The sequence below is a fragment of the Lithobates pipiens genome, unplaced genomic scaffold (assembly GCF_037356315.1).
Source record: "Lithobates pipiens isolate NorthernLeopardFrog02 unplaced genomic scaffold, aLitPip1_a1.2 Scaffold_19, whole genome shotgun sequence".
NCBI classification, from domain to species: domain Eukaryota; kingdom Metazoa; phylum Chordata; class Amphibia; order Anura; family Ranidae; genus Lithobates; species Lithobates pipiens.
The window spans coordinates 306,194,389-306,220,935 of record NW_027507764.1 but is presented as its reverse complement, the minus strand read 5'-3'; the positions used below and the strand labels follow the sequence as shown (position 1 = coordinate 306,220,935).

Below are 26,547 nucleotides of genomic sequence, written 5' to 3'. Positions count from 1 at the left end.
ATGATAGCATTCCTTCATTTTTATATTTTTTAAAAGCTCTATTTTTATTATTTATAAAATTTAAAAAATTTGAACTTTGGCTGTGAGCTGCATAGGGTTTATTTTTAGCCTTTTAAACACATTTCCTATGGGAATATACTTTGCAGTGAGTTTACATACAGTCACTTTGAAGAATTCCCATTTTTGTTCTGTGTCCATTGATGCCAATATTCCCTCTTAGTCTAAGTCCTGGAGAGCAGCCCTCATCCTTGGAAAATTGTCTTTTTTAAAGTTAAGTGTATTTATCTTACCCGTATGTGTTTGTTGCTTACAGCTAACATTAAATGAAATCATGTTATGGTCACTGCTACCCAGACACTCTTTTATATGAATATTATTAATAAGCTCTGCATGGTTTGAGATTACCAGGTCCAGCGGAGCATCATTCCTAGTCATGGCCTCAATAAACTGGACCATAAAATTGCCATGTAATAGGTTTAATACATACAGCAGACAGAGGCACATCAGGCTGGGCAGAAGACAGAGGCACATCCGGCTGGACAGCAGACAGAGGCACATCAGGCTGGACAGCAGACAGAGGAACATCAGGCTGGACAACAGACAGAGGAACATCAGGCTGGACAGCAGACAGAGGAACATCAGGCTGGACAGCAGACAGAGGCACATTAGGCTGGACAGCAGACAGAGGCACATCAGGCTGGGCAGCAGACAGAAGCACATCAGGCTGGGCAGCAGACAGAAGCACATCAGGCTGGGCAGCAGACAGAGGCACATCAGGCTGGGTAGCAGACAGAGGCACATCAGGCTGGGTAACAGGCTCTGGGTCACCTGGCAGGGCAGCAGGCTCTGGGTCATCTGGCAGGGCAGCAGGCTCCAGGTCATCTGGCAGGGCAGCAGGCTCCACAGGCTGGGTAACGGGCACTGGAACTTCAGACTGGAAAAAGGCACCAGAACTTCAGACTGGGAAATGGGCACTGGAACCTCAGACCGGGAAATGGGCACTGGAACCTCAGACTGGGAGAACGGGCACAGAACCTTAGGCTGGAACACTGGCACCAGGACTTCAGGCTGGGACACTGGCACTGGGACTTCAGGCTGGAAGACTGACACCGGGACTTCAGGCTGGAACACTGGCATCGAAACTTCAGGCTAAATAGCAGGCAAAAGGTTGTCAGGGTTCAGTATCATTGGAGGTAGACTAGAGCAAGTTGGTTGGTGAGGAGGCAGGTTGGGTTGTTGGCAGGATCGTGTGAGTTGGAAAGAACTTCCGTTTCTTTTTTGGCTTGGCTACTGAAGTCCTATACAGTAAGTAACTGCAGGACTGTAGGTATGGGATGAAGCAGACTGGAGAGGAGGGTTGGAATGTGGTAGGGAAAAGGAAACAGTAGCTAGAGGAAGTTCTTATGGGATTGTAGGCAGCAGAGAAGAGGCAGGTGGATTAAAGGCAGGAAAAGTGCAGGGAGTAGAAACTGGGTATTGGTATTTGGTGGGAAGCATAATATTCTAGGCTGTGACTGAGGTTGCCATGTGTGATGGGGAAAAAGACATTTGGGCAAGCAGGTGTCTGATGACAGAGAGTAGTGTTAAAAAAGTATGTGAGATCATCTTCCAAAAGCCATACCAGATAAACAACTTGAATAATTCTGAAAGGGGGAGAAAAATTGTCATGGCACTTTGGAATACAAGGCAGGGCCAACTCTGTACATATTTGAACTAAGGGCTGCACATCCCCAAACAGCATACAACCCTGATCAACCAGGGAATGAGCCAAACACATGATTTCTAGCAGCTAGTCAATAGTCCACTCTTTCAGTGTCTGGCAGAGATATTCACCACTCTCTGACACCGGCAGAGCATAGTAAGCAATCACATCAGAATTCATCTCACAAATGTAAACAGAACTGAGATGGTTCCTCTTTGCAGCCACTTCTGGTCAGGGATGGCCTTGGTATGCTGTCATGTATCAGGCAAGACCAGAACTGTGTGGACCGCAACAGAGGAAACCCAAAATGTGTATAAGTGAAATATAGTGATTTATTAAGATAAATGAATAAACACAACCACCTCCAATATAATATAATGTGCAACCACAAACAGAAACCCACAAATGATAATAATAAACAGTTCCAGGCTGTCAGGAGACACCCGCTGGTGGACATCAGTACTGCTCGCCAGATGTCTGACAATACTACCAGCAGGTGGAACAATTCCTGACAGACTCATGCAGACAGTAGAGGGATCAGAGATCAGAGAAGAACCCGACTTTATTTGGATTCAGGCTAGTACACACTATGGAAAATGTGCTTTGTTCACTTTTCAAATCTAAAGTTTATAACCACTTTAAGCAGTTTGTAAAAAATGCAATTGTCTGTAATAAGAAACCATTTTTTCAGAAGAATAACACATATAGTTTTAAACTGCATACAAATTTCAGAAAGTTATTTGTGAATTTCATGGAAATGTAGGATGCACCTATCCCTCCTTCTATACCAAATTTTACTTTCTAATGAAAAAAGACACTCAACAACGTAACTTGGAATATAATTGGCCACAGCACATTTATTGGTGTAAACTGCAAATAACTTAAATCAATTCTATCATTTTATTAATACATAAATTCTCACTTGTAACTAATAAATATAAACAGTTCAGTCTTCAGGACTCGTGCAATACCGCATATCAATAACACAAGTGCCCACATGCCAGGGTTGAATTATAAAGGCTGGCCTACCCCACAACCACGGCCAATTTGATGCTATTTTGCAATCCAACATTGAAACTGTCTAAACCTATATCAGACAGATGGACTCCATGTGCCCTGTATAGACCTTTGAAACCTCCCTCTAAATCCCTATGTCAATAGGAAAAAAACACTGATAACTGGCAAGAATTTTTCCATGGATCTATTTACATGACGCCTGATCTTTTCCATATTTATAAATTGAGCATCTTGTAGCCATATGAGCCTAGGAACTATTTCCAAAAATATTATAGTGGTATTTGGGGAAGACAATTTGAATGTATGTAGATCACTCTTCATAACACAACGTTTACCCCCAAATGAATGATTTGGATATCTGGGACTGGACACAATTCCAATAACCTGGAGAGAAAAAAAAAGACAAATTTAACCATTTTAGACCCCAGATTCCTCTCCATAACACTCTTTTAAGCCCAAAAATTATATGAGTGGCCCGGGATCCAAATCATTCTTCTATTACCTATAAAAATAAAATTAAAGAGAGAGATCAGGTCTGACATAAATGTTAAATAGCTGTCCATCTGCCTATTTTTTTAAATTATTGCATCTTCAAGACCTATTTCTTCAGCTTCCGTTGCTGCACCAATCCTAAATGAGTGAGGTTAGAAATGAAATGCTTGTAGCAACTTCAACATGCATTTTTTGAGAACCATGTTAAAGTGATATCCTGTAAGGGGTGACCCATCCAAATGAACCAAAAAATTTCCTTCACTGGATGGTCTAATTGCTAGATACTAATTTACAGTTCTTAATGGACTAATGGATTTCCACTTCTCCACAACTATAAAGAGTAATCCATACACCTTTACTTGTTTTGTCTGTTTTAAAATTTGCAATAAATATATTAGGTCCTCTGATGGAACATTAGGATTTTTGATTTTGGGTAAAAGTTTAGATATTCTTATAGCACTAAAAAATGCTAATACAAAAGCAGTTATAAATAATATTGTCTCAAATCCGGAGAAGCATACCATTTTTGTGACTCTGCAGACTTCTTTTAGTAATGGGATAGAGATGGGCCTTCCAGTATTTTTGTAACCTATCAGGTTTTTTAAGAGAAGAAGGATGTACACTGAGGAAAACCTTGCAATTTAAAGAAAAAGGACACCCCCTGCTAGTATCTTAGCAATTTGGCTATAGGATAGCTCTGCCTGCATCAGTGTACATACAAATATTTGAATGTTTGTCTCTGAAGGAGAATAAAACTGCAGCTCAAATTCCATAGTGAATTTAGTCCACCTTTGCCATGTAGCCATGTATTTGGCCCATGTGCTATTAGCCCCCGAATTCTTGATTGACACAATCAAAATTTTTAGATCAGGTTCCAAAGATGTTCGGGACATGCCTGTCTTTCCTTGTCCTCATTTGGCAGTAACTGATGGAATTTGTGTATCTTCAACTGAGATAATGCAGCTGCAATTTGATTTTTTTTACCTGAAACATGTCTTGCTTTTACCCAAATATCAAAGCGTAAACATAAAAATACAAGGTCATTTTACTAACAGAAGGGATTTTGTTGATAGCCAATTTACTGCATAGATAACTGCTTTATGGTCAGAGTTAATTAATATTATTTTATTGGCAAATTTTTCACCCCATATTTCTAATGCTACAATTAAAGGGAATAATTTAAGTAGCACTATGCTCTTAGTGGCTTTCATTTGAATCCATCTTTCTGGCCATACACTACAGCACCAGTGACTACCCCATATTGCAACAAAACTGAAAGATCCAGCTGCATCCGGGTACAGTTTCATATCCGATGAGAATACAAAATCTGTTCGAAAAAATGAATGCCCGTTATATAAAAATCTCAAAAAATGTCACCCATACTAAGAGGTCCTCTTTAAGATCTGTTGTTAACCTAATGTGTGAAAATGGGGATTTAAGCCCAGATATAGCTATATATAGTCTTCTCAAGAATATCCTGCCCACCGACATAACTCTGGTTGCAAATGCTAATTGTCCTAATAACGATGAAAGCTCTTTTAATAAAAAACGAAATTCACCTTAACATCCAAGAAATCATGGCTTTTATCTGGCTAACTTTATTAAATGGTAGCTGAAATTCTAAAAATTCTTTGTCTATTCTTGTGCCTAGAAATTCAATGGATGTGGATGGCAAAACAGACTTTTCTTCCACAAGGGGGACTTTTTTTGTTGAAATCTTTGTGATCGTACCAAACAATTGCAGCATGGATAAACAAATTGGAGATTGAGCAGGGCCAATAAATAGGAAGTCATCAAGGTCGTGTAATATACCATCAAGACCAGATTCAAATGAAACCACCCACTGAAGAAATGATGCAAATGTATTGAAATACATACATGAAATAGAACATCCCATGGGGAGGCACATGTCTTAGGAAAATGTATCTTCGCATACCATTCCAAGAGAATTATAAGAAGCTGGGTTAATCGGAAGCAATCTAAATGCTGCTTTAATATCTGTTTAGCGAGTAGCACAGCTTTCCCAAATCTTCAGCATCTTCAAATGTACAGTATGAGATGGATGCTAGCTCCTGATTTATTTCATCATTTAATGATGAACCTTTTGGGAAGGATAAATGGTGTATTAAGTGAAACAGGTTGGGATCCTTTTTAGGGATAATTCCTAAGGGAGATATTCTAATTTTTAAATGGGGGGAAACTAAATGGTCCTGCTATTGTACCATCACTAATTTTCTTATCTAGCTTCTCCTTAACAATATGGGAACATTGTAATACCAACTTTAAATTATTAAACAATTTGCATCCTATACCCTTAAAAACTGACAAAGGAAAACCTCTGGAGAAACCTTCAATTAAAAAACTTGGCTGTCTCCTGGTCTGGATATATTTTCAACCATTGCTGCATGTTTGGTAGGGTTACCGATGTTCAAGCCTTTTGAATAGTTATCCTTTTGACTGTGTATGTTGGTATTCCTTTTTAAAACATTTGAGTAGTGCGTGGGGGCCTGAGCAGTGGGAGCAATAATCCTTGTACTTGCTTGATCCTCCCATTTGTACTCGTTCTCATTGAAAGCAAAACAGTAGCCCCTTTTATAAGGGGACACTGTGGCAGAGGGCTGTTGTTTAGAGTATGTCAGTTTTTGAGGTGCTATAAGGCTTAATTATAAACCTATATCCTTATTACCTCATTCTAAAGATGGATAAATGGATAATTTTGTCTAAATGACGTGTCGTACTGGTACCAGCCTAATCAACCAAAGCTTTTATATACTTCAAGCATGTGCTCAAGGTGTTGGAAAAGACCACTACCGTATTCCGGGTGCTTTTCTTCTAGCACAGTAGCATAAATGCTAAATGATTGCAACCAATTATGAAATGACCTTTCCACGGGGTCTACGCCTATCTTCCAAGCGGTGACATTTTGCATTCAGGAACTGAAGAATTCGTAATATTAATTTCCACTTGTAAAGTATTACTGGTATTTGTATTAACTGCTGAAAATGAAGAAGTACTGTTGATATTAGACACATTTTCACTCATATTCCTGGATTTATTAACCCATACAGTATGTTAGAGTAATTTGAATTATCATTACTAGGAGCATTAATGCAGTCAGCTAACTTATGTATAGAAATCATTATATTTTTTAAGAGCTGCGCCAACTCACTTGCTGTTGCATTAGATTGCCTAGGAGAAGGCTGCAGCTGTTGCTCTCTAAAGCCTCCAGTGCTCACAGTAGGTATTACTTGCTCCCGTGCATAAATGTTGAACCTGCTGCCTCCTCAACCACTGAGCTTGTTGCTGTACTCTGACCAGCTGTGAGGAAATTCCTGTGGGGGACCCTTTTATATAGACACCCTCCTGCTTTAAGAATGTTCCCACTGGTCAAGTGACCTGGCACATTCCAGTGTGGTCATGTGACATTCCCTACTATTCTCCAATGTCTCATAACTCTGTTTTCCCGCCTGACATACTACACATTTTTCTTAAAGTGCCCATGACTCTTTTTTTTTAATAAATTAAATAGGACAGCTGTCCGGGGGGTGGCCACATGTCCATGCTGTTTGGGCCACATTCGTTAGCCCTCTCAGGCCATTCTTGCCAAATCTCAGATTTATTGCCAGAATAAAATCTATCACTGCAGCATAAAATGTTGATACATCTATGCATTGCAGACAGAAAAAACAAAAATCTGACAAAAATAAAAAAAAGATCATAATTAATAATCATGACACATTGTTACCTATGCCTATTAAATACCCGCTAACTTGCACCTTCTTTTGTGATATATGTGCTCACATACTTATTAATGCTTTTTTGTGTGGAAAAAATGATTGACACTTTGGAGGAAGGCATGGCTAACCGCATATTCAGTGTGTGACAAGCAATTTGAGAAGAAATAAAATGAGCTGCTATCATACAGTTCAGAATGGGAAAAAGTTGCTATCATAATTGATCATGTTCCTTTGTTAATACAAGTGACTATCAGATTAGAAAACATTGTAAATTGGTGATGATTATATTTTAGGGTCTGAATAAGCAAATATCTTTCACATTTCCCTGTAACTGACGTTATATTGTTCATCTTCAGTCATATTGAGATGTAGAATTTTGCGTTATCCTTTACCATCCAAACTATTTCTTAAGGGAAATTTAAAGGACCTCTTTTGATATGTCTGTACACCTAACAATAGCATTTAGTAAATATATTTCTTCTTAAGGTATTTATTTTTTTCTTTATTAACATACAGACCAAACTATACAGCAAAACGTGACAGTGATAGGAGTTAGGACAAATGGCATGATTATTATATTATTATTATTATTATTATTATTATTATTATTTTTTAAATACCACTTGCCTTTTTAAGGTGTAGTATATAACCAAATTATATTTTCCCAGGATTATTTAGTGTTTGCCAGAATTTTTTTGACAATACGTGCCCTAAAACTATAGAGTAAAAGTGCAACCTTCTACTTGTGGTGAGAATGACCCACAAATTGTCAAAGACTGTGATTGTCATAGAGCAGGGATATGTAATTAGCGGACCTCCAGCTGTTGCAAAACTACAAGTCCCATCATGCCTCTGCCTCTGGGTGTCATGCTTGTGGCTGTCAGAGTCTTGCTATGTCTCATGGGACTTGTAGTTCTGCAATAGCTGGAGGTCCGCAAATTGCATATTCCTGACATAGAGGATGTCATTAGATTCTTGGAAGTGATGTATAACATTGTCATTTTTAGCTCTAGATATTGAAAAAGAAGTCAACAAAATTTCAGAAAATGTATTGAGAAGAACAGCAGGAAGCCCTTGCTTCAAGCTGCCTCAGAGGAACCAGAGCATTTATTTTGTTTTTATATTATCACACTCTCTTGGCACTGGGTGATTTCTGCAGGAGACTGGTTGCTATAACTGCAGAAACTTCTGGTACAGTACAATGTGAATGTGCAGCACAGAGAAGTTAGTGTAGGCTTTTTAATTTAAATCCAAGGCCAAAAATGTAATATATTGTAGTTTCTCAGTCCCTAGATGTGATTGCTTCATTCATTTTCAGGCTAAGAACATTTTCAGTAAGTAAAGAAAATACCCGCTCAAATGCAATATCCTTTCACTTCCTCTGAGCAAAACGGAATACCAACTTTCTTCTATAAACTACTAATATTCCCACCCACCATGAAATGTTGATTAAAAAAGACTATTTTTGAAATGCAGCCTGGGTGCCAACTCATGGCTCCTTCCCTAGATACAGAGTGCAGCTACTTTATCTAAGAACTAGCAATATGCAATACGTTATTTTTTGTGTTGGTGTTTGGATATCCTTTAGGTTTGAATAATGGCGCGTACACACGACCAGACTTTCTGGCAGACTAGGTCCGAAGGGATTAGTCTGTCGGAAAATCCGATCGTGTGTGGGCTAGTCCGATAATTTTTTTGAAAAATAAATCCGATGGACCTAGAAATAGAACATGTTTCAAATCTATCCGGAGGACTCAATTCCAACGGACTAAAATCGGGAAAACCGTTCGTCTGTGTGCTGGTCCGACGGACCAAATACGACGCAAGGGAAGCTATTTGCTACTGGCTATTGAACTTCTTTGTTTAGTCTTGTTTATGTCATCATGTTCAAAAAGAAGGTGCTTTCGAACAATCTCTGACAGTCTCTTTGTAGCCACTTCCTGTTATTATTAATGTGGGTTTTCTAATAGTGACAGTTTGGACCATGCCGATGCAAAGTGCATCGGCATGGATGCTTGTAGTCTCCACTGGATGACCATAGATCATGGTGAAAATTAAGGAAAACAATTGTGATTCTTAAAAAAATGTCTGCTCCAGGACATTCATGGCAGGATTATCAGACATTACAGTATGTTAATAAAAGCTGCAGATTAAAAAAAATTAAAATAACTTTTAAAATCGCAGCAACTTTTATATGGGATTTTAATTAGTGGGTTTACAAACATTTTTAATATTAAGGTCCATATTTCAGTGCGGCGGCACTATGGTTGGGATCTCCGTTAGTTCGATTGTGGGTCCCGCAGACTCGATCGCTGCGGGGACACCAAGGATCGTCTCACGGGGAGGAAGAATGGGGAAATGCTAAAGTAATGCTAATGTAAACAAGCATCTTCCCATTCTGCCTAGTGACACTGATCTCTGATCCCTGTGATCGGAGCAGAGATCAGTGACTTGTCATACACAGCCACGCCCACCCCACAGTTAGAAACATGCCCCTAGGGCACACTTAACCCCTACACTGCTACCTAGTGGTTAACCCCTTCACTGCCAGTGTCATTTACACAGAAATCAGTGCATTTGTATAGCACTGATTGCTGTATATATGACAGTGGTCCCAAAAATGTCCGATGTGTCCGCCATAATGTTGCAGTCATGATAAAAAATTCTGATCACAGCCATTACTAGTAAAAAAAAAATATTAATAAAAATACCATAAAACTATCCCCCATTTTGTAAATGCTATAACTTTTGTGCAAACCAATCAATAATCGCTTATTGCCATTTTTTTACCAAAAATATGTAGAAGAATACGTATCGGCCTAAACTGAGGGAAAAAAAATATATATTTTTGGGGGATATTTATTATAGCAAAATGTAAAAAATAATGTGTTTTTTTTTCAAAATTGTTGCTCTTTTTTTTGTTTATAGCGCAAAAAAAAAAAAAATCGCAGGGTTGATCAAATACCACCAAAATAAAGCTCTATTTGTGGGAAAAAAAGGACGTCAATTTTGTTTGGGAGCCACGTTGCATGTCCGCGCAATTGTCAGTTAAAACGACACAGTGCCGAATCGCAAAAAGTGGTCTGGTCTTTGGCCTGCAAAATGGTGCGGGGCTTGAGTGGTTAAATATCGTGCCTAGGGGATGTATATATTATGCCTGTAAAGTGGTAAATTTTTCCTGTATTTAGAACAGTACCACAGAAAAATTACATTTCTAAAGGAAACATTTTCATTCAAAACTGATTGTGGCTGTAATAAATTGTTGAGTCTCAGCAATATAGATAAAACTCATTGAAAAAAGAGTATTAGATCCCCCAGTTCATTACCAGGCCCTTTGGGTCTGGTATGAATATTAAGGGGAACCCTAAACCAAATTTTAAAAAAATTGTTGCGTGGGGGTCCCCCTAAAGTCCATACCAGGCCCTTCGGGTCTGATATGGAAATTGAGGGGAATTCTGCTCCATTTTTTAAATGGAGTAGGGCCCCCCAAAATCCATGCAAGACCCTTCAGGCCTGGTATGGATTTTAAGGGGAACCCTGTCCCAAAATTGAAAAAAATGGCATGGGGTCCCCCAAAATCCATACCAGACCCTTATCCGAGCATACAACCTGGCAGGCCACAGGAAAAGAGGGTGGGGCGGGAGAGCACCCCCACCCCCTCCTGAACTGTACCAGGCCACATGCCCTCAACATGGGGAGGGTTCTTTGGGTACCCCCAAAGCACATTGTCCCCATGTTGATGGGGACAAGGGCCTCCCCACAACCCTTGCCCGGTGGTTGTAGGGGGGCTGAGGGTGGGGGCTTATCAGAATCTGGAAGCCCCCCTTAACAAGGGGACCCCCATATCCCAGCCTCCCCTTGTGAAATGGTAACGGGTACAAATGTACCCCTACCATTTCACAGAAAAAGTCACCCATTTACGTAAATGGGTTGCCCCACCCCCTCTCACCACGGGGAAGCCACAGGGTAGTCCTCATGCATCAGAGGGGACAGGGTCACCCAGTTAAGTCACCGGGTGTCCCCGTCCTCAGTTATATAAGAGATGTCACAAGCCAAGACATGTCGATGGTGGGAGCCTCCCATGGAGGCGGGTCGGTCCCGGATTTTATTTTTTATTTTTCGGTCTGGGTGGCGTGATAGAAGAAGATGAATGGGTATTGTGGGACATTTTTATTTTTTTTGTTTTTAATAAAGGACTTGTCCCAAGCTGTGTTTTGTTATTTTTAACATTTTGACACTTTTTTAATGATATGTTAGGGGTGCTTTTGTACCCCGTTACCATTTCACACGGGGGCTGGGATCTGTGGGTCCTCTTGTTAAAGGGGGCTTCCAGATTCCGATAAGCCCCCACCCACAGACCCCCACAACCACCAGGCAAGGGTTGTGGGGATGAGGCCCTTGTCCCCAACAACATAGGGACAATGTGCTTTGGGGGGCTACCCCAAAGCACCCTCCCAATTTTGAGGGCATGTGGCCTGGTACGGTTCAGGAGTGGGGTACTCTCTCACTCTCCCTTTTTCTGCAGCCTGCCAGGTTGCATGCTCAGATAAAGGTCTGGTATGGATTTTGGGGGGACCCATATGCCATTTAAAAAAAAAATTGGCGCAGGGTTCCCCTTAAAATCCATACCAGACCCGGATGGCCTGGTATGGATTTTAGGGGGACACCCACACAATTTTTTTTTCAATTTTGGTTCAGGGTTCCCCTTAATATTCATACCAGAGCCAAAGGGCCTGATAATGGACTGGAGGGATCCCATGCTTTTTTTTTCAATGAGTTTTATCTATATTGCCGAGACACAACAATTCATTACAGCCGTGATCAGTTTTAAATGACAATTTTTCCTTTAGAAATGTCATTTTGCTGTAGTACTGTTCTAAACATGGGAAAAATGCACCACTTTACAGGCATACTATAGACACCCCCCAGGCACGATAGTTAAAGGAATATTTCATTTTTATTGTTTCACTTTAAGCATTAAAAAAATCACTGCTCCTGAAAAAAAATGGCAGATTGTAAAAAGAAAATTTGCATTGATACATGTCCCCTGTGGCAGGACCTGGGTCCCCAAACACTTTTTATGACAATAACTTGCATATAAGCCTTTAAAATGAGCACTTTTGATTATTCATGTTCGTGTCCCATAGACGGTGTTCATGTGTTCTGCCAAATGTTTTGCCTGTTCGCATGTTATGCTGCAAACTGAACAGGAGGGTGTTCGGCTCATCCCTAGCTATCACACCTAAGAATTGGTAAGCTGCTATATAATAAAGGTTTGCTGTTGGGTTTAATTCTGCTTTAAGTGCTCATTTTAGATATTAAGTACTTGTGGAATAGGTAAGCATTTAGGGCTTGTTTTATGTGATTGTTATAGGTTAAATCTTCAGCTAGGTGAGGGTTATCTATTGGGGAATGTTTCAGGGTATTCAGCTACTTTCTGCAGCATGCACAATACATAGTAGTGTCATTGTAATAGTATTTGTCAGCACCAGGAACCTCACACCTAAAATAACTTTTGGCATGCTCCAGCACTGAAAACAAATGTGACACAAAATCCATAATCAAGGAAATACAATTTTACTCTTAGTAGCACCTTACAAAAATAGATTTTTTTTTTTACCAGAATATTTAAGCATTTTATTTAACCTTTGTTGACTTTAATGCTGTATTTAAACATCCTGTTTACAATATAAAACTGTGAAGATATGATGGAAAAATGACTAATATTAACCATATTCCATTTTGCAATATTTCATTTTCAAGCTGTTTTCTCAATTATGTGAATTCCAGTAAGGTAGTTGGTTATATGTCATATAGTGTAAGTTCAAGCCTAAAAAAATAGCTGCTGCTTGGGCATGACTTTTTTAAATGCTTGCTCATAGTATATCGGGATAAATATAGAAATATGTGATAACAATAGTATACATCTTTTACCTTAACTGATGTTGCTTTTTTTTTTTTACAGAAAATCCTACCCTAATGAGCTACGTTTCAGTTGGTATCAAAGTGTTGGACGTTAATGATAATGCCCCATACATTGGAAATGAAGATATAATTGTTTGTGAGAATGCAAGAGCAGGCCAGGTAACCTACTTTTCCTATATATAATGTTAAAAGTGTTAAATTGTAACTTGCTTACCATATTTGTAATATACTAACTGCTTCCCGACCGCTGCACAAAGATATACATCGGCAGAATGGCACGGGTGGGCAAAAGGGCGTACAGGTATGTCCCCTTTAAGAAGCGGTGCTGTGGGCATGTGCGCTGTGTTCTCCATGACCGTGAACGTGGGGACCCATGGACCTGATGTCACAGAGAGATAGAACAGGGAGATAAGGTATTTCTCCGTTCTACCTTGTGACATGACAGAGATCACTGCTCCCTGTCATTGGGAGCAGTGATCGCTGTCATGTGTGTTGAAGGACATCCTCCCACAGTTAGAATTACTCCCTAGGACACACTTAACCCCTTCATCGCCCCTAGTGGTTAACCCTTTCACTGGCATTGTCATTTACACAGTAATCAGTGCATTTTTATAGCACTGTTCGCTGTATAAATGACAGTGGTCCCAAAATAGTGTCAAAAGTGTCCGATGTGTCTGCCATAAGGTCACAGTCATGACAAAAATTGCAGATCACCACCATTACTAATAAAAATAAAAATAATAATAAAAATGCCATAAAACTATCCCCTATTTTTTAGACGCTATAACGTTTGCGCAAACCAATCAATATATGCTTATTGCAATTTTGTTACCAAAAATATGTAGAAGAATATATATCGGCCTAAAATGCAGAGGTGATCAAATACCACCAAAAGAAAGCTCTATTTGTGGGAAAAAAAGGACGTCAATTTTGTTTGGGCACAACATCGCACGACTGCGCAATTGTCAGTTAAAGCGACGCAGTGCCAAATCATAAAAAGTGCTCTGATCAGAAAGGGGGGAAATCCTTCCGGGGCTGAAGTGGTCAAAATTACTGTATATTTGATGTGGCTTTCTCTCTGTTACAACAAATCTGCAAACTAGGGTTGCACCGATACCGGTATCTGTATCGGTGCCAATACTAGGCATTTGCATGGGTATCGGTACTTGTGCCCGTTACCTTCTGTCTCGGTTCTTTCAGCTGTCAGCGGGATTTCCCCGCTAACAGCTGAAATGTAAAGAAAAGAATGCCCGGAACTATTGGTTGTAAAGGAGCAGGGCCACCACGTCCTTAACAATCAATGACATTTCATATGTCCATGGAATTCTCCTCCCCGCAACCTCTTTCCTTCCCACTAGCTGCCCTGAAGAACAGAGAGAGCAGCACCATCTAACCTCATGGCCAGAGGTTCAGGGGTGCTGGTGGCTTCCAGTACTTCCTGGTAAACTTGGAAGACACTCGGTGAAATGATGACATCACTTCCGAGTAAGTCATCAGTGCCCTTAAGTGTTTCTGAGTTTACCAGCAAGCACTGGGGGCCACCGATGCCCCTGTACCTCTGGCCACCGAAACACTAGCAGCTAGCACCTGAGAGTGGAGCAGATGAACACCACATTCATCATTTATGCTGACATTGTGAGTGTGTTTCTTACCTTTTATACATTACATTGTGGTCATACTGCACTTAGATGGCACTGCTCTCCCTGTCCTTTGTGTTCCCAGGGTCCCTTCTAGCTCCCTCATCCAGCCCTCACTTATCCTCCCTTACCCTCCCCCACCTGTCCTCACTTACCCTCCTACTCCCCCCATCCTGTCCTCACCCCAGCCTCCCCCAACTCCCTAACTCCCCCCCACCTCCCAAAACACCCCTCTACCTACTCTTCCTAGGCGATAGGTATCAGAGAGTATTTTAAAAAAAATATCAGTACTCATACTCGGCATTCGTGCATCCTTACTGCAAACAATACCAAAACTGGACCCATAAGCAGTTTATTTAACAACGTTAACTAACATAGGTTGGTTGGTCTAGATGCATGCATGTGATTGTAATAAATGACATTTTAACATGTAAATGTTTCCCAATTTACTAAGACAGGGAGAAATTTATTATAATTTAAAGAGGGATTCCACCTACAAAAAAATATTAAAAGCCAGCAGCTATAAATGCTACAGCTGCTGACTTTTAATAAATAGACACTCACCTGTCCCAGGGTCCAGCGATGTCAGCAGCCAAGATCGATCGATCTGGTCTCGGCTGCTGCCGCCACCATTCTGGATGAGGGAATCAGGAAGTGAAGCATTGCGGCTTCACTTTCCGGTTCCCTAATGCGCATGCGCGAGTTGCGCAGTGCACTAGGAATGGTCAGCCCTGTCTCTGGGACCCATACATGTCCCAGCAGACAGTGCGGGGGGGGCAAGAAACGGGATAGACTCCCGTGGGAAGTGTGTGAAAATACCTGTCTTAGACAGGTATCTGCACCCCCTCCCCCCTGAAAGGTGCCAAATGTGACACCGGAGGGGGGGTTCCGATGAGCAGAAGTTCCACTTTAGGTTGGAACCCCGCTTTAAAATCTGTACTCTATTGAAAACATTATTCCAGCTAAAAAAGTTAAAGAAACCTGTAGTAAGGAAGCATTAAGGCTGCTTGTTGGAAACACAAAAAAAAATGTTAAAGGGATTGTAAAGGTTTGTGTTTTTTTCACCTTAACCTCCCTGGCGGTATGATTATTTCTGAGTTTAGGTGCTGAAAGCAGTACCATTATTTTGAATGGAAATTTGGCGTTTTATATTGTAAGCCTGCAATTCTTAGGAATAACTCACTGAAATCTGTTTAAAACAAAGTCTAGTAGACATCCCGGGTAGGATAAAGTTTGAAACACAAAATCATAAATTATAATATAATACATAAATGTAAATAATAACAAATAATAATATAATAATAATAATTTTTATTCAATACATTTTAGTAAATAATATAATCAAAAACACTGGCTTTTTCTTTTGTCAAACAAGGGTGCAATATTGGTAGTCATATTGCTTCAGTAAACGTCTCTGGTATGGAAAATTTTAAAACATGGTACAGCACAAAGTCCAACATCACAGTCAGGACAGTAGAACCTTGTTTCTTTTTGAATTTTCCTTCCAGTGTCGTCACGCTTAGAGCAGCAAACGACACACATCCTTGTGGGTGCTGCCTTCTTTTCTGTTGGAATGTGGTCCATAAAGTGCCAACCAGTCAGGTGTTCCGGGTTCACAACGCCAGCAGCACGACGGCCAGATCTGTTTACTGTCGTTGGTGTTTGGTGCCTGAGGAAAATAAGTTTGCCAACTTTCCAAACAAAGTCCACATGAACAACAGGCTTGTCACTATTTTTTTTAGAAGAATGAAAGCATTCCACAGGCACTGCTCCAGAAGGTGCTTGAAGATGTTTTTATAATATTTTTTTCTGTTGCTTCCTCATGGCTGGGTAAAAAGTCATGGCCTGGTCAGCTCGGCCACACCCTCCCATAGTATGGTTGTAGTCCATCACGACTTGGGGCTTCATGATGTCTTTTCCACCTTTTGTTTGTACCATGACAGTAGAGGTGTTGTGAATAGTACTCATTAGGCACATGTCTTTTTTGTCGCGCCATCTCAGTGCCATCACTTTTCCTTTTTGCCAGGCAACTATTTGTCCTGCCTTGAGCTTTTTATTGACAAAGGTTGGTGGAAAGTCACACGGTTAGCTCTAATGGTCCCGTATGCATCTGTTTTATGCTGCAAAAGGAACTCATAGAGTCCTGGAGAACTGTAAAAATTGTCTGTGGTTACACAGTAGCCCTGATTCAGCAGCTGTTCAATCAGAGTAAGCACGGAAGCGGTTGCCAGTCCAGAGTTACCAAATCTCTCATTGAACTTGGTTCCTTTCCCGGTGTAAAGTATGGAATTCCAAATGTACCCAGTGCTGGATTCACAGAGCATGAATTATTTTATTCCAAAATGTGCCCTCTTGGACGCAATAAACTGTATCCAGCTGAGTCTTCCTTTGTAGGCCATCAGCCTTTAGTCGGTACTGATGTCTCTGTCGGGTACATAGGTCTTCTGGAAATTTTGCTGAATCATTTGGTAAAGCCCCCAAATCTTTTTTAGTTTTGGTGCTGGATGAGAAGTCTCGTTGAATTCCTCATTATTCTCAAAGTGCAGATACTTCATAATAAGGGAAAATTTGTACTCCGACATGACGGTGCCAAAAAAAGGAGTTGCTAGCAATTTGTTGGTGGTCCAGTGCCACTTCTGCAGGGGTTTCCCAACCACTCCCTGTAGAATTATGAGGCCCAGAAACTTCCAGATGTCCTCCTTGGTTACTGGTTCCCACTTTCTGCTCCTTGCAAACCTCTGATGCGTAGCAGCTTGTTGTTCGTGGTACCAATTTGTCTCCATAACAATTTTTTCTATATCCTCATCGGTCAAAAAGGGTTGGAGATATGCCAATGAGTTGTCATCCACATCCACTTTGATACCAGGTGTTCCAGTAAATGGAAATCTTGGGGGCACTGCATGCTCCATACCGCAATCAATTGAACATCACTGGGCAAAGTCGCAGGATCATCGCTAAAATCGCTTTCCGTGCCTGACGACGAACTTCCCCACGAATCGTTATCACTCACTTCTGCAAGCGATTCTGTATCGCTGTTGCTGTTTTCAAACAGCTCATATGCCACTTTTGAGGTAGAGGTGCGCTTTTTTGATGTCATGGTCGCTCTGCAGTTTCCAGACACAAAGTACAGTAAACTGCAGGCAGGGGCACTGGATAAAGCAATGGGGGCAAGCTAAGGTCAGTTTTATTTTATTTAGTAATGTAATCCAATAGGATTACAATGTATCAGTGTGTTTGTGTTTTAAACTTTTTGAATTTGGCGCTGGTTCCACCTCCCTGCGTCACTACGCTCGCAGGGAACGGAAGCCAGGGCACACAGTGCATCGGGCGGAAGGTCCGGCCGCCGTACACAGCCGGGATACATCGCAGGATCCCAGAGATAAGGTAAGTTATCTCTTTCTGGATGCAGCGATGCAATCCCGAGTGGGGCTCGGCGTTACCACTAATGGTACAAAAATCTCACCACGAGCCACACTCGGGAATACCGTCAGGGGAGTTAATGCATCCTATGCATTAACCACTAGCTGACCAGTTGCGCAGTTGTACTAGCATAGCATAATGCTAATACAACTAGCATAAATGTCAACTAGAGGATGCTTGCGCGCACGCCCCCCACTTGCTCCCCGAGCCGCCGGGCTCCCATGATCACTCGGGGCTCACGGAGAACCGGGAGCCGTGTGTGTAAACACACAGTTTCCAGTTCTCTGAGCAGTGAACTGAGAGATCGTCTGTTCATACAGAGTATGAACAGAAATCTGTTAGTTTCCCTGCACATTCCCATCCCTCTTCAGTTATAACACTCCCTAGGATACATATTAACCCATCCACTGCCCCAAAGTGTTAACCCCTTCACTGCAAGTGAAATTTTTACAGTAATCAATGCAATTTTTAATCACACCAATCGCTGTATTAATGCTAATGGTCCCAAAAATGTGTCAAAATTGTCCGATATGTCTGCCATAATGTCACAGTCATGATAAAAATTGCTGATCGCCGCTGTTACTAGTAAAAACGAAATATGAATAAAAATGCAATAAACGATACCCTATTTTGTAGCTGCTATAACTTTTGCGCAAACCAATCAATATACACTTATTGCGATTTTTTTTACCAAAAATATGTAGATGTATACATATTGGCCTAAACTGAGGAAAAAAAACATTTTTAATATATTTTTGGGGGATATTTATTATAGCAAAAAGTTAAAAAAAATAGTTTTTTTTTCAAAATTGTCACTCTTTTTTTGTTTGAGGTGATCAAATACAGCCAAAAGAAAGCTCTATTTGTGGGAAAAAAAGGACGTAAATTTTGTTTGGGAGCCACGTCGCACAACCTCGTAATTGTCAGTTAAAGTGACGCAGTGCTGAATCGCAAAAAAAAGTGGTCTGGTCTTTGGCCAGCCAAATGTTCCGGGGCTTAAGTGGATAAGGTCAAAAAACACCTTGCAGTGTACGGCCCCCAACCCCCGCATTTTACTTACCTGAGCGCCAAATTTCCATGGGCATGATCCCGTGTCGCTCTCTCCATGGCTTCTCGGATCTTCATTGGATAGTTTGATAGCAGCATAGCCATTGGCGCCCACTGCTGCCAATCAAATCCAATGACATGGGCACCAGGGGGGCAGGGCCAAGTCATACACACAGTGGCTATTGGCTTTGAGTGTATTACAAGGGAGCACCCCCGCAGGGTAACCCCCTTGGGAGAGAGCTTCCTAGAGGGGGTTATCTTTCTTTAGTTTCACTTTAACTAACATAAGTTGGTGGGTCTAGATGCATGCATGCAATTAAAATAAACAATATTTTACCATATAAATTAAGTCTTAATTTACTACAACAGGGAGAAATTGACTATTTTACTATAAATTATGATTTGTACTTTTTTTAAGAAGACTAGTAGTAAGGAAGCATGAAGGCTGCCACTGATGACTTCCCCTTTTAAGAATTCCAGTTTCCTGGCTGCCATGTTAATCAAATTGTTTTAGTATTTTCTGAGTTACTGAGCCTGAAACAACATTCACATTAGGAGCATTGAATTTACTTGGACTTTTTGTACTTTTCTGATTGGCGTGCTTTTTTACGAATTATTATGAAAGTATTGAAACCATAAAAAGTCAAGTAACTAGCTTTTCAAGGAAAGCATTTATATGTATTTATTTTAAGTAAATACTTTCTAAAATTAATAAAAGTATTTTTTTTTATTTTCATCTTTAATACGCTACCTTTTTATTTTTACAAATTATAATGTAAAATGTGTCAAAGGTATTGCAAAGCACAATCAGTTTAGAAGTAAGGATACACAGCAGGACATACCTACCAGGCTTATTGTCTGATTGAAAACTTTAACAGAGCCATATGGTGAAAGGAGGGTTAGTAACTTACCTCCTGCTTACCATGGTTAAGGAACCAGTAAGCAGGCTAAAAATGAAATGACATAATATTAACATGTAATATTTCATAATCACCTGACAAAAACATGTCCTTACAAATGTATTTTGAATATATTTATTATAATTTAAGAAAGAAAAAAAGGAAGGACATACAGAAATACATTATTTCAACACGAGTTACCTTACAGGACAATTATACATTCATTACAGTTGTTCCTTAATTAAACCCCTCCTGAGTACAGCCCACCTGATAAAGTATTTAGTATTGTTTCCAGGCAAGATGCACCTAAGGAGGTGGGGGAACAGTCACAGTTTATTATAACTGTATGTAAGTACAGTACGTTGCATTTATTTAACAATTGTCATTTTTCTGCACATACTGTGATATCTTTCACTAAGTTTGAATACTATTAGTTTTGCTTTGATGAATCTGGCTGCTTTTTCTTTTTACATTGGCAAATTAGTTTAGATTCATGTATTTTCTTTTATTTCCAGTAGTATGTGGGCTTTATTACTTTGGCATTATTACAGTAAAATGTATATATTATAAAATGACCATAATAATCAACTTGCAGTTATACCCTTAGGTGACATTAGGGTTGATTTACTAAAGACAAAGAGGGTGTTCACTTCATCTCCCTAGAACATAGTGAATGTGGTCAATTTCACTTTGCAAAGAATGCCCAATCACATGCAAGGGAAATGAAAAAAAATATATATATTTTTTTGCTTGTACATAATTGGATGATGTAAGTCAGCAGAACTTTACCTCCTTCACTAACCTCTGGGGAAAATTTCCATGCAAAGTGTGACTCCACGCACAAAGTGAGCACTCTATTTATCTTTAATAAGTAAACCTCATAGTTTCTGAATGGCAAAATTATATTGCAAAAATGCATTTACAGGTAATTGTCTCTTAAAAAAGTTACTTAAATGGTTATTCTGTTCCTTTTGTGTAACCTCTATTACAAATCCAAAAGAGTTTAGTTTCTTGTTCTTAAGAAAAATTGTGCAAGTGAACAAGAAACTCAGAGATGAAACATCAGAATGTGAGTTTTATTTAAGCCTTTTTTATAAAACTGTAATTAAACAATGTACAAATTTAAAGTTACAATGAAAAAATTTAAAATATCTGCATACTTAACACTGTAATACGTAACCACTTAAAGTGGAAGTAAACACCCCTATCATTTTCAGCCAAGGAAGCTGCCATCTTTGCCTCTGTTTAATCTTCAATTACCAAGGTGCTGCACATGTGATCCGTTATGACACCAGCCATTGGATGGTTTGACAGTTTGTTTGAGAGCACAGCCAATGTGCAGTTTGCATTCCCGGCATGCCGGGAATGTAACTATTTTTTTAAACTGTTTAAATCGATGGGTTTACTTCCACTTTAACCACTTCATCTCCAGAAGGATTTGCCCCCTTAATAACCAGACCATTTTTTAGCGATATGGCACTACCAATTGTGGGGTCGTGCTCATTGTACCCAAACAAAATTTACGACCTGTTTTTCTCACAAATAGAGATTTCTTTTGATGGTATTTGCTCATCTCTGCGTTTTTTTTATTTTTTGCATTATAAACAAAAAAACAGCGACAGTTTTGAAAAGAAAAATATTTTTTACTTTTTGCTATAATAAATACCCCCAAATAAATTAAAAAAAAAACAATCTTCATCAGTTTAGGCCAATATGTATTTTTCTACATATTTTTGGTGAAACAAAAATCCCAATAAGCGTATATTGATTGGTTTGTGCAAAAGTTATAGCGTCTACAAAATAATGGATAGATTTATGGCATTTTTGTGGCATTTTTATTATTATTATTTTTTTATTAGTAATGGCAGTTAAATCTGTGATTTTATTGGGACTGCAATGTTGCGGCGGACAGATTGAACACTTTGACACATTTTTGGGACCATTGACATTTATACAGCGATCAATGCTATAAAAATGCACTGATTGCGGTGTGAATGTCACTGGAAGGGTAGGGGTTAGCACTAGGGGCAATAAATGGGTTTAATTTGTTCCCTAGTTGGTGTTTCTAACGGTGGGGGGATGGGGCTGATTGAGAAAGGAGACATATAGCTGTTTGCATCTACTGCAAATAGCAGATCTGTCTCTACTCCTCTAACAGAATTAGGATTTGTGTGTTTACACACAAAAAAATCCCCATTCTGGCTCTTGTGCCCGCTATCGTGGGAGGTCATCAGCGATTGCAACCACCGACCATGCACCGTGCCCCACAGCGTGCAACGGGCACATGCGTGTGCCTGCTTTGGCTCCTTAGGGAGCTGTCATGCATGTACGGTGATTTGTGTAGGAGAGCCAACCTGCCACCGTATATGTACAGAAGCTGGTCAGCAGTTGGTTAAGGACTGGAAGGATTTGCCCCTTAATGACCAGGCCATATTTTGTGATATGGCGCTGCTTCGTTTTAACTGGCAATTGCATGGTCGTGTGACATTGTACCCAAACAAAATGTATGTCCCTTTTTTCCACAAATAGAGAGTTCTTTTGGGGGTATTTGATCACCTCTACAGGTTTTTTTTGCGCTATAAACAAAAAAAGAGCGACAATTTCGAAAAAAACATTTTTTTTAACTTTTTGCTATAATAAATGACCCCCAAAAAATAAAAAAATAAAAAATTATTTCTTCATCAGTTTAGGCCAATATGTATTCTTCTATATATTTTGGTAAAATAAGCGTATATTGATTGGTTGGCACAAAAGTTATAGTGTCTACAAAATAGGGGATAGATTTTGCCATTGCTATTATCTATTTATTTTTTACTAGTAATGGCAGCGATCTGCAATTTTTAGCAAGACTGCGATATTGCGGTGGACAGATTGGACACTTTTGACACTGTTTTGGGACCAGTGACATTTACATTTATACAGTGATCAGAGCTAAAAATAGCAACTGATTACTGTATAAATGCCACTGGCAGGGAAGGGGTTAACACTAGGGGGCGATCACAGGGTTAAGTGTTCCCTAGGGAGGTGTTTCTAATTATGAGGGCAGTGTACTGACTAGAGGAGGAGAGAGATTGCTGTTCATGATCACTAAGGCCGCGTACACACGGGCGGACTGTTCGCCCAACTTTGTCCGCTGAACAGTGTTTGGGCGGACAGTCCGCTCGTGTGTGGGCTTTCAGCGGACAGTTTCAGCGGACAGTTTGACGGACAAGGTTTTTCGGAATTTCCGAAAAACTGTCCGCTGAAACCTTGTTTCAGCGAACAGTCCGCTCGTGTGTAGGCTTGTTCGTCAAACAAAGTTCCGCGCATGCTCAGAAAGGATTTTCACGCCGAAAGTTATAATGCAGTGTATAGGACGTCGTATTTTTCGTCCCGTCGTACGTGCCGTTCACGTCATCGCGCACGGTTTCAGCAAACTGTTCGTCCGTCGTGTGTGGCCATGTCCGTCCATGCTAAGTTTGAGCGGACTGTTTGCCGAAACTGTTTGACGGACAAAGTTGGGCGAACAGTCCGCGTGTGTGTACGCGGCCTTAGAGAAACAGATCTCTCTCTTGTCCCCTGTCAGAATGGGGATCTGTCTGATTACATTGACAGATCCCCATTCTGGCTTTCTGAGGAGCAATCGTGGGTGGCCGACATTGCAGCGGCTGGCCATGCACATCGGCTCTGGCATTGCGGCCCCTATAGCTTCTTAAAGCGGCCCACATACAATGACAGCAATTCACATCCATGCCAACCTGCCGCAGTACAACTTTGGCGGCTGGTCGGCAAGTAATTAAAACAACCACTTAACGACCAGCGCACACCGATGTACGTCCTATTTTTGAAGAGGGATATCTCGGTAACGGCAGCAGCTGCTGCCACAACCGAGATATCCATCTCTTCAGGCACCAGTCGTCTGTACAAAAACGGTGGTCTCTGCAGCGGATTCACAGCGAGATCACCGCTATGGGCGGCAGGCGAGGTGCCAGCCCCCCTCCCGCCACCCTCCCACACCTTCTGCCGCTTACCGGAGCCATCGGTAGCGGCGGAGGCGATCGGGTCCTTTTCGTAGCTGGGTATGGAGACGAGTGAGGCTAAGATGGCCCCCACTCATCTCTATACCATAGGATGGTGGAAGCGACGTCAAAATGTCACTTCTGCCTATACCTCTTAAAGGTATATTTTTTTTAAATGTCATTTTTTCTTTTTTTTTTTTCTTTTTTTTGCATTTTTGTCCAAATATAAGATCTGAGGACTTTTTGACCCCAGATCTCATATTTAAGAGGACCTGTCATGCTTTTTTCTATTACAAGGGATGTTTACATTCCTTGTAATAGGAATAAAAGTGATCCATTTTTTTTTAAACAGTGTAAAAATAAATAAAATCAATTAAAATAAATAATTAAAAAAAAAAGGTTTTTAAAAACATCCCTTCATGACGAGCTCACGCACGGAAGCGAACGCATGTGAGTAGCGCCCGCATATGAAAACGGTGGACAAACCACACATGTGAGGTATCGTCGTGATTGGTAGAGCAAGAGCAATAATTCTAGCCCTAGACCTTCTCTGTAACGCAAAAAATGCAGTCTGTAGAATTTTTTAAATGTCGTTTATGGAGATTTTTGAGGCTAAAAGTTTGACGCCATTCCACAAGCGGGCGCAATTTTGAAGCGTGACATGTTGGGTATCAATTTACTCAGCGTAATATTATCTTTCACAATATAAAAAGAAATTGGGCTAATTTTACTGCTATGTTATTTTTTTATTCAAAAAAGTTAATTTTTTCCAAAAAAAGTGCGCTTGTAAGACCGCTGCGCTAATGCGGTGTGAAAAAAAGTATTGCAATGACCGCCATTTTATTCTCTAGGGTGTTAGAAAAAAAACAATATAAAATGTTTGGGGGTTCTAAGTAATTTTCTAGCAAAAAAAACTGTTTTAAACATGTAAACACCAAATCTGAAAAAGAGGCCTGGTCCTTAAGTGGTTAAACTCAAATCCAAAAGTGTAATATATTTCAGCTGCCAATCACGAGATGTAGTCATGGCACTCGTTTTCCTTTTGTAGGCTTTTCCTCTCTGTTTTCAACTGATGATTTGGCCAGTAAGACACCTGTATTAGAATGCCTCTATTCAGGATGATGAGCACATGGGGAACCTTTGAACTGCAGCATTTTCAACCTGGGGGGACGGGAGTGTATGGATGTATGAATGGACTAGCACATTTAGATATACTAACAAATTGAAGCCAAATCAGCTAATACTTTATAATCAGTTAAAGCAAATGTTATACTATATATATCTGTATATATGAAAATCAATCAATCCTGATGTACTATTGGTAGTCATTTCTTAAAGCCCAAAAATGCAAGAACAGTATAAAAATCCCCAAATGACCCCTTTTTGGAAAGTAGGCAGTCTTAGGTAGCAATCAGGGACACTGGTTACAGTTTTTTTTTTGTTTTGTTTTTTCAAATTTAAAAATATTTGCAAAAATATGTATTACTTTTTTTTTTACATATTGTGACCACAGCAATACAATATTACCATAGCAACACTGTATTATTCCTAGGAAGTGGTCAGATCTTTGTTTTGCACACTATGATGGCTTATAAGACTGTAATAAACAACTGTTTCTATGAATGAAATAGATTAATTCAGTGTGTATTGTTGTGATTAGCTGCGATTGGCCACAGCTAATCGCATGGTACTGATTGGATGTGATTAGCTATGTCTGTACCATGTGATCATTGTGACCAATCACACAATAGTACACAATAAATGGCATAAATCAAAGCCATTCATTGTGTACAATTGTCATGTGATCTGCTGTGATTGGTCATAATGATTACATGGTGCCAACAGTGAGCTGGTACACTGATCTATCATCACATATCAGCGACACAACAGGCGACAGATAGCGATTGAGTATGGCCCGTAGGGAATGTGCGAGGCGTGATTCTTGGGCAGACATCATATAATCTCCTCCCAGAATGACAGGGATTAAATTTGAACTTTGCCACTCCTTTGTTCCCAAGTGTTTGGACGTCTATTATGTACAATGAGGGATCATCAGTCCTGCATTGTAAGTAAGGATGTAGGTAAGGAGCGGTAAGGGATTGTGGAAGCAACTGTGAAATCTATTAGCATAAGCGGTAGAATTGTGTATTTCCAAACAAGCAGAATTTGAAGAGAGAAAAATGAAAAAAAAAAAAATGGGTTAGATCCTAGATGTCAAAGAAAAAGATAACCAACGAAATTATCAGTTCTCTTTAAATACAGCTGAAAACAGCATGAGTAAGTTCACAGTAGCAAAGGAGCTAATAATGGGAGAGAGATTAATGCAAAATATGAGATCATAAAAATACCACTATTGCTGCTTTTTATGAAAAATCTAAATGCTCCTCTCTTTTTGTATGTTGGCTATTTCCCTTGCTAGTAATATGCTATATTACATACTCATTCAGGCTTTATTCACAAGTGACATAGCAGTAAATGCTTGCATTCCATTATAAAACATTCCGTTATAAAACACATTTGGTTTCCTGTTAATATTTGTTCTGTATTAAGTAAAAGTATGGTTGTGTCAGATATATTCATCCCTAGGGACTGCATTTTAAATTTAAATTACAGAAGGTTATCACTCAATTAGAGCTGCTAATACTATGTTTACAATCTGACCTAACAGTGACC

General features: G+C 39.9%; 1 protein-coding gene across 1 annotated transcript in view; it reads left to right on the top strand.

Annotated features, from left to right (window-relative positions):
- The window catches only part of CDH18 (cadherin 18), a 965,040-nt gene that overhangs the window by 855,144 nt on the left and 83,349 nt on the right, over window positions 1-26,547 (top strand). The window contains exon 9 of the mRNA XM_077492030.1: window positions 12,914-13,032. Coding sequence (XP_077348156.1) covers window positions 12,914-13,032 — 119 coding nt within the window. The remainder of the gene's footprint in view (window positions 1-12,913; window positions 13,033-26,547) is intronic.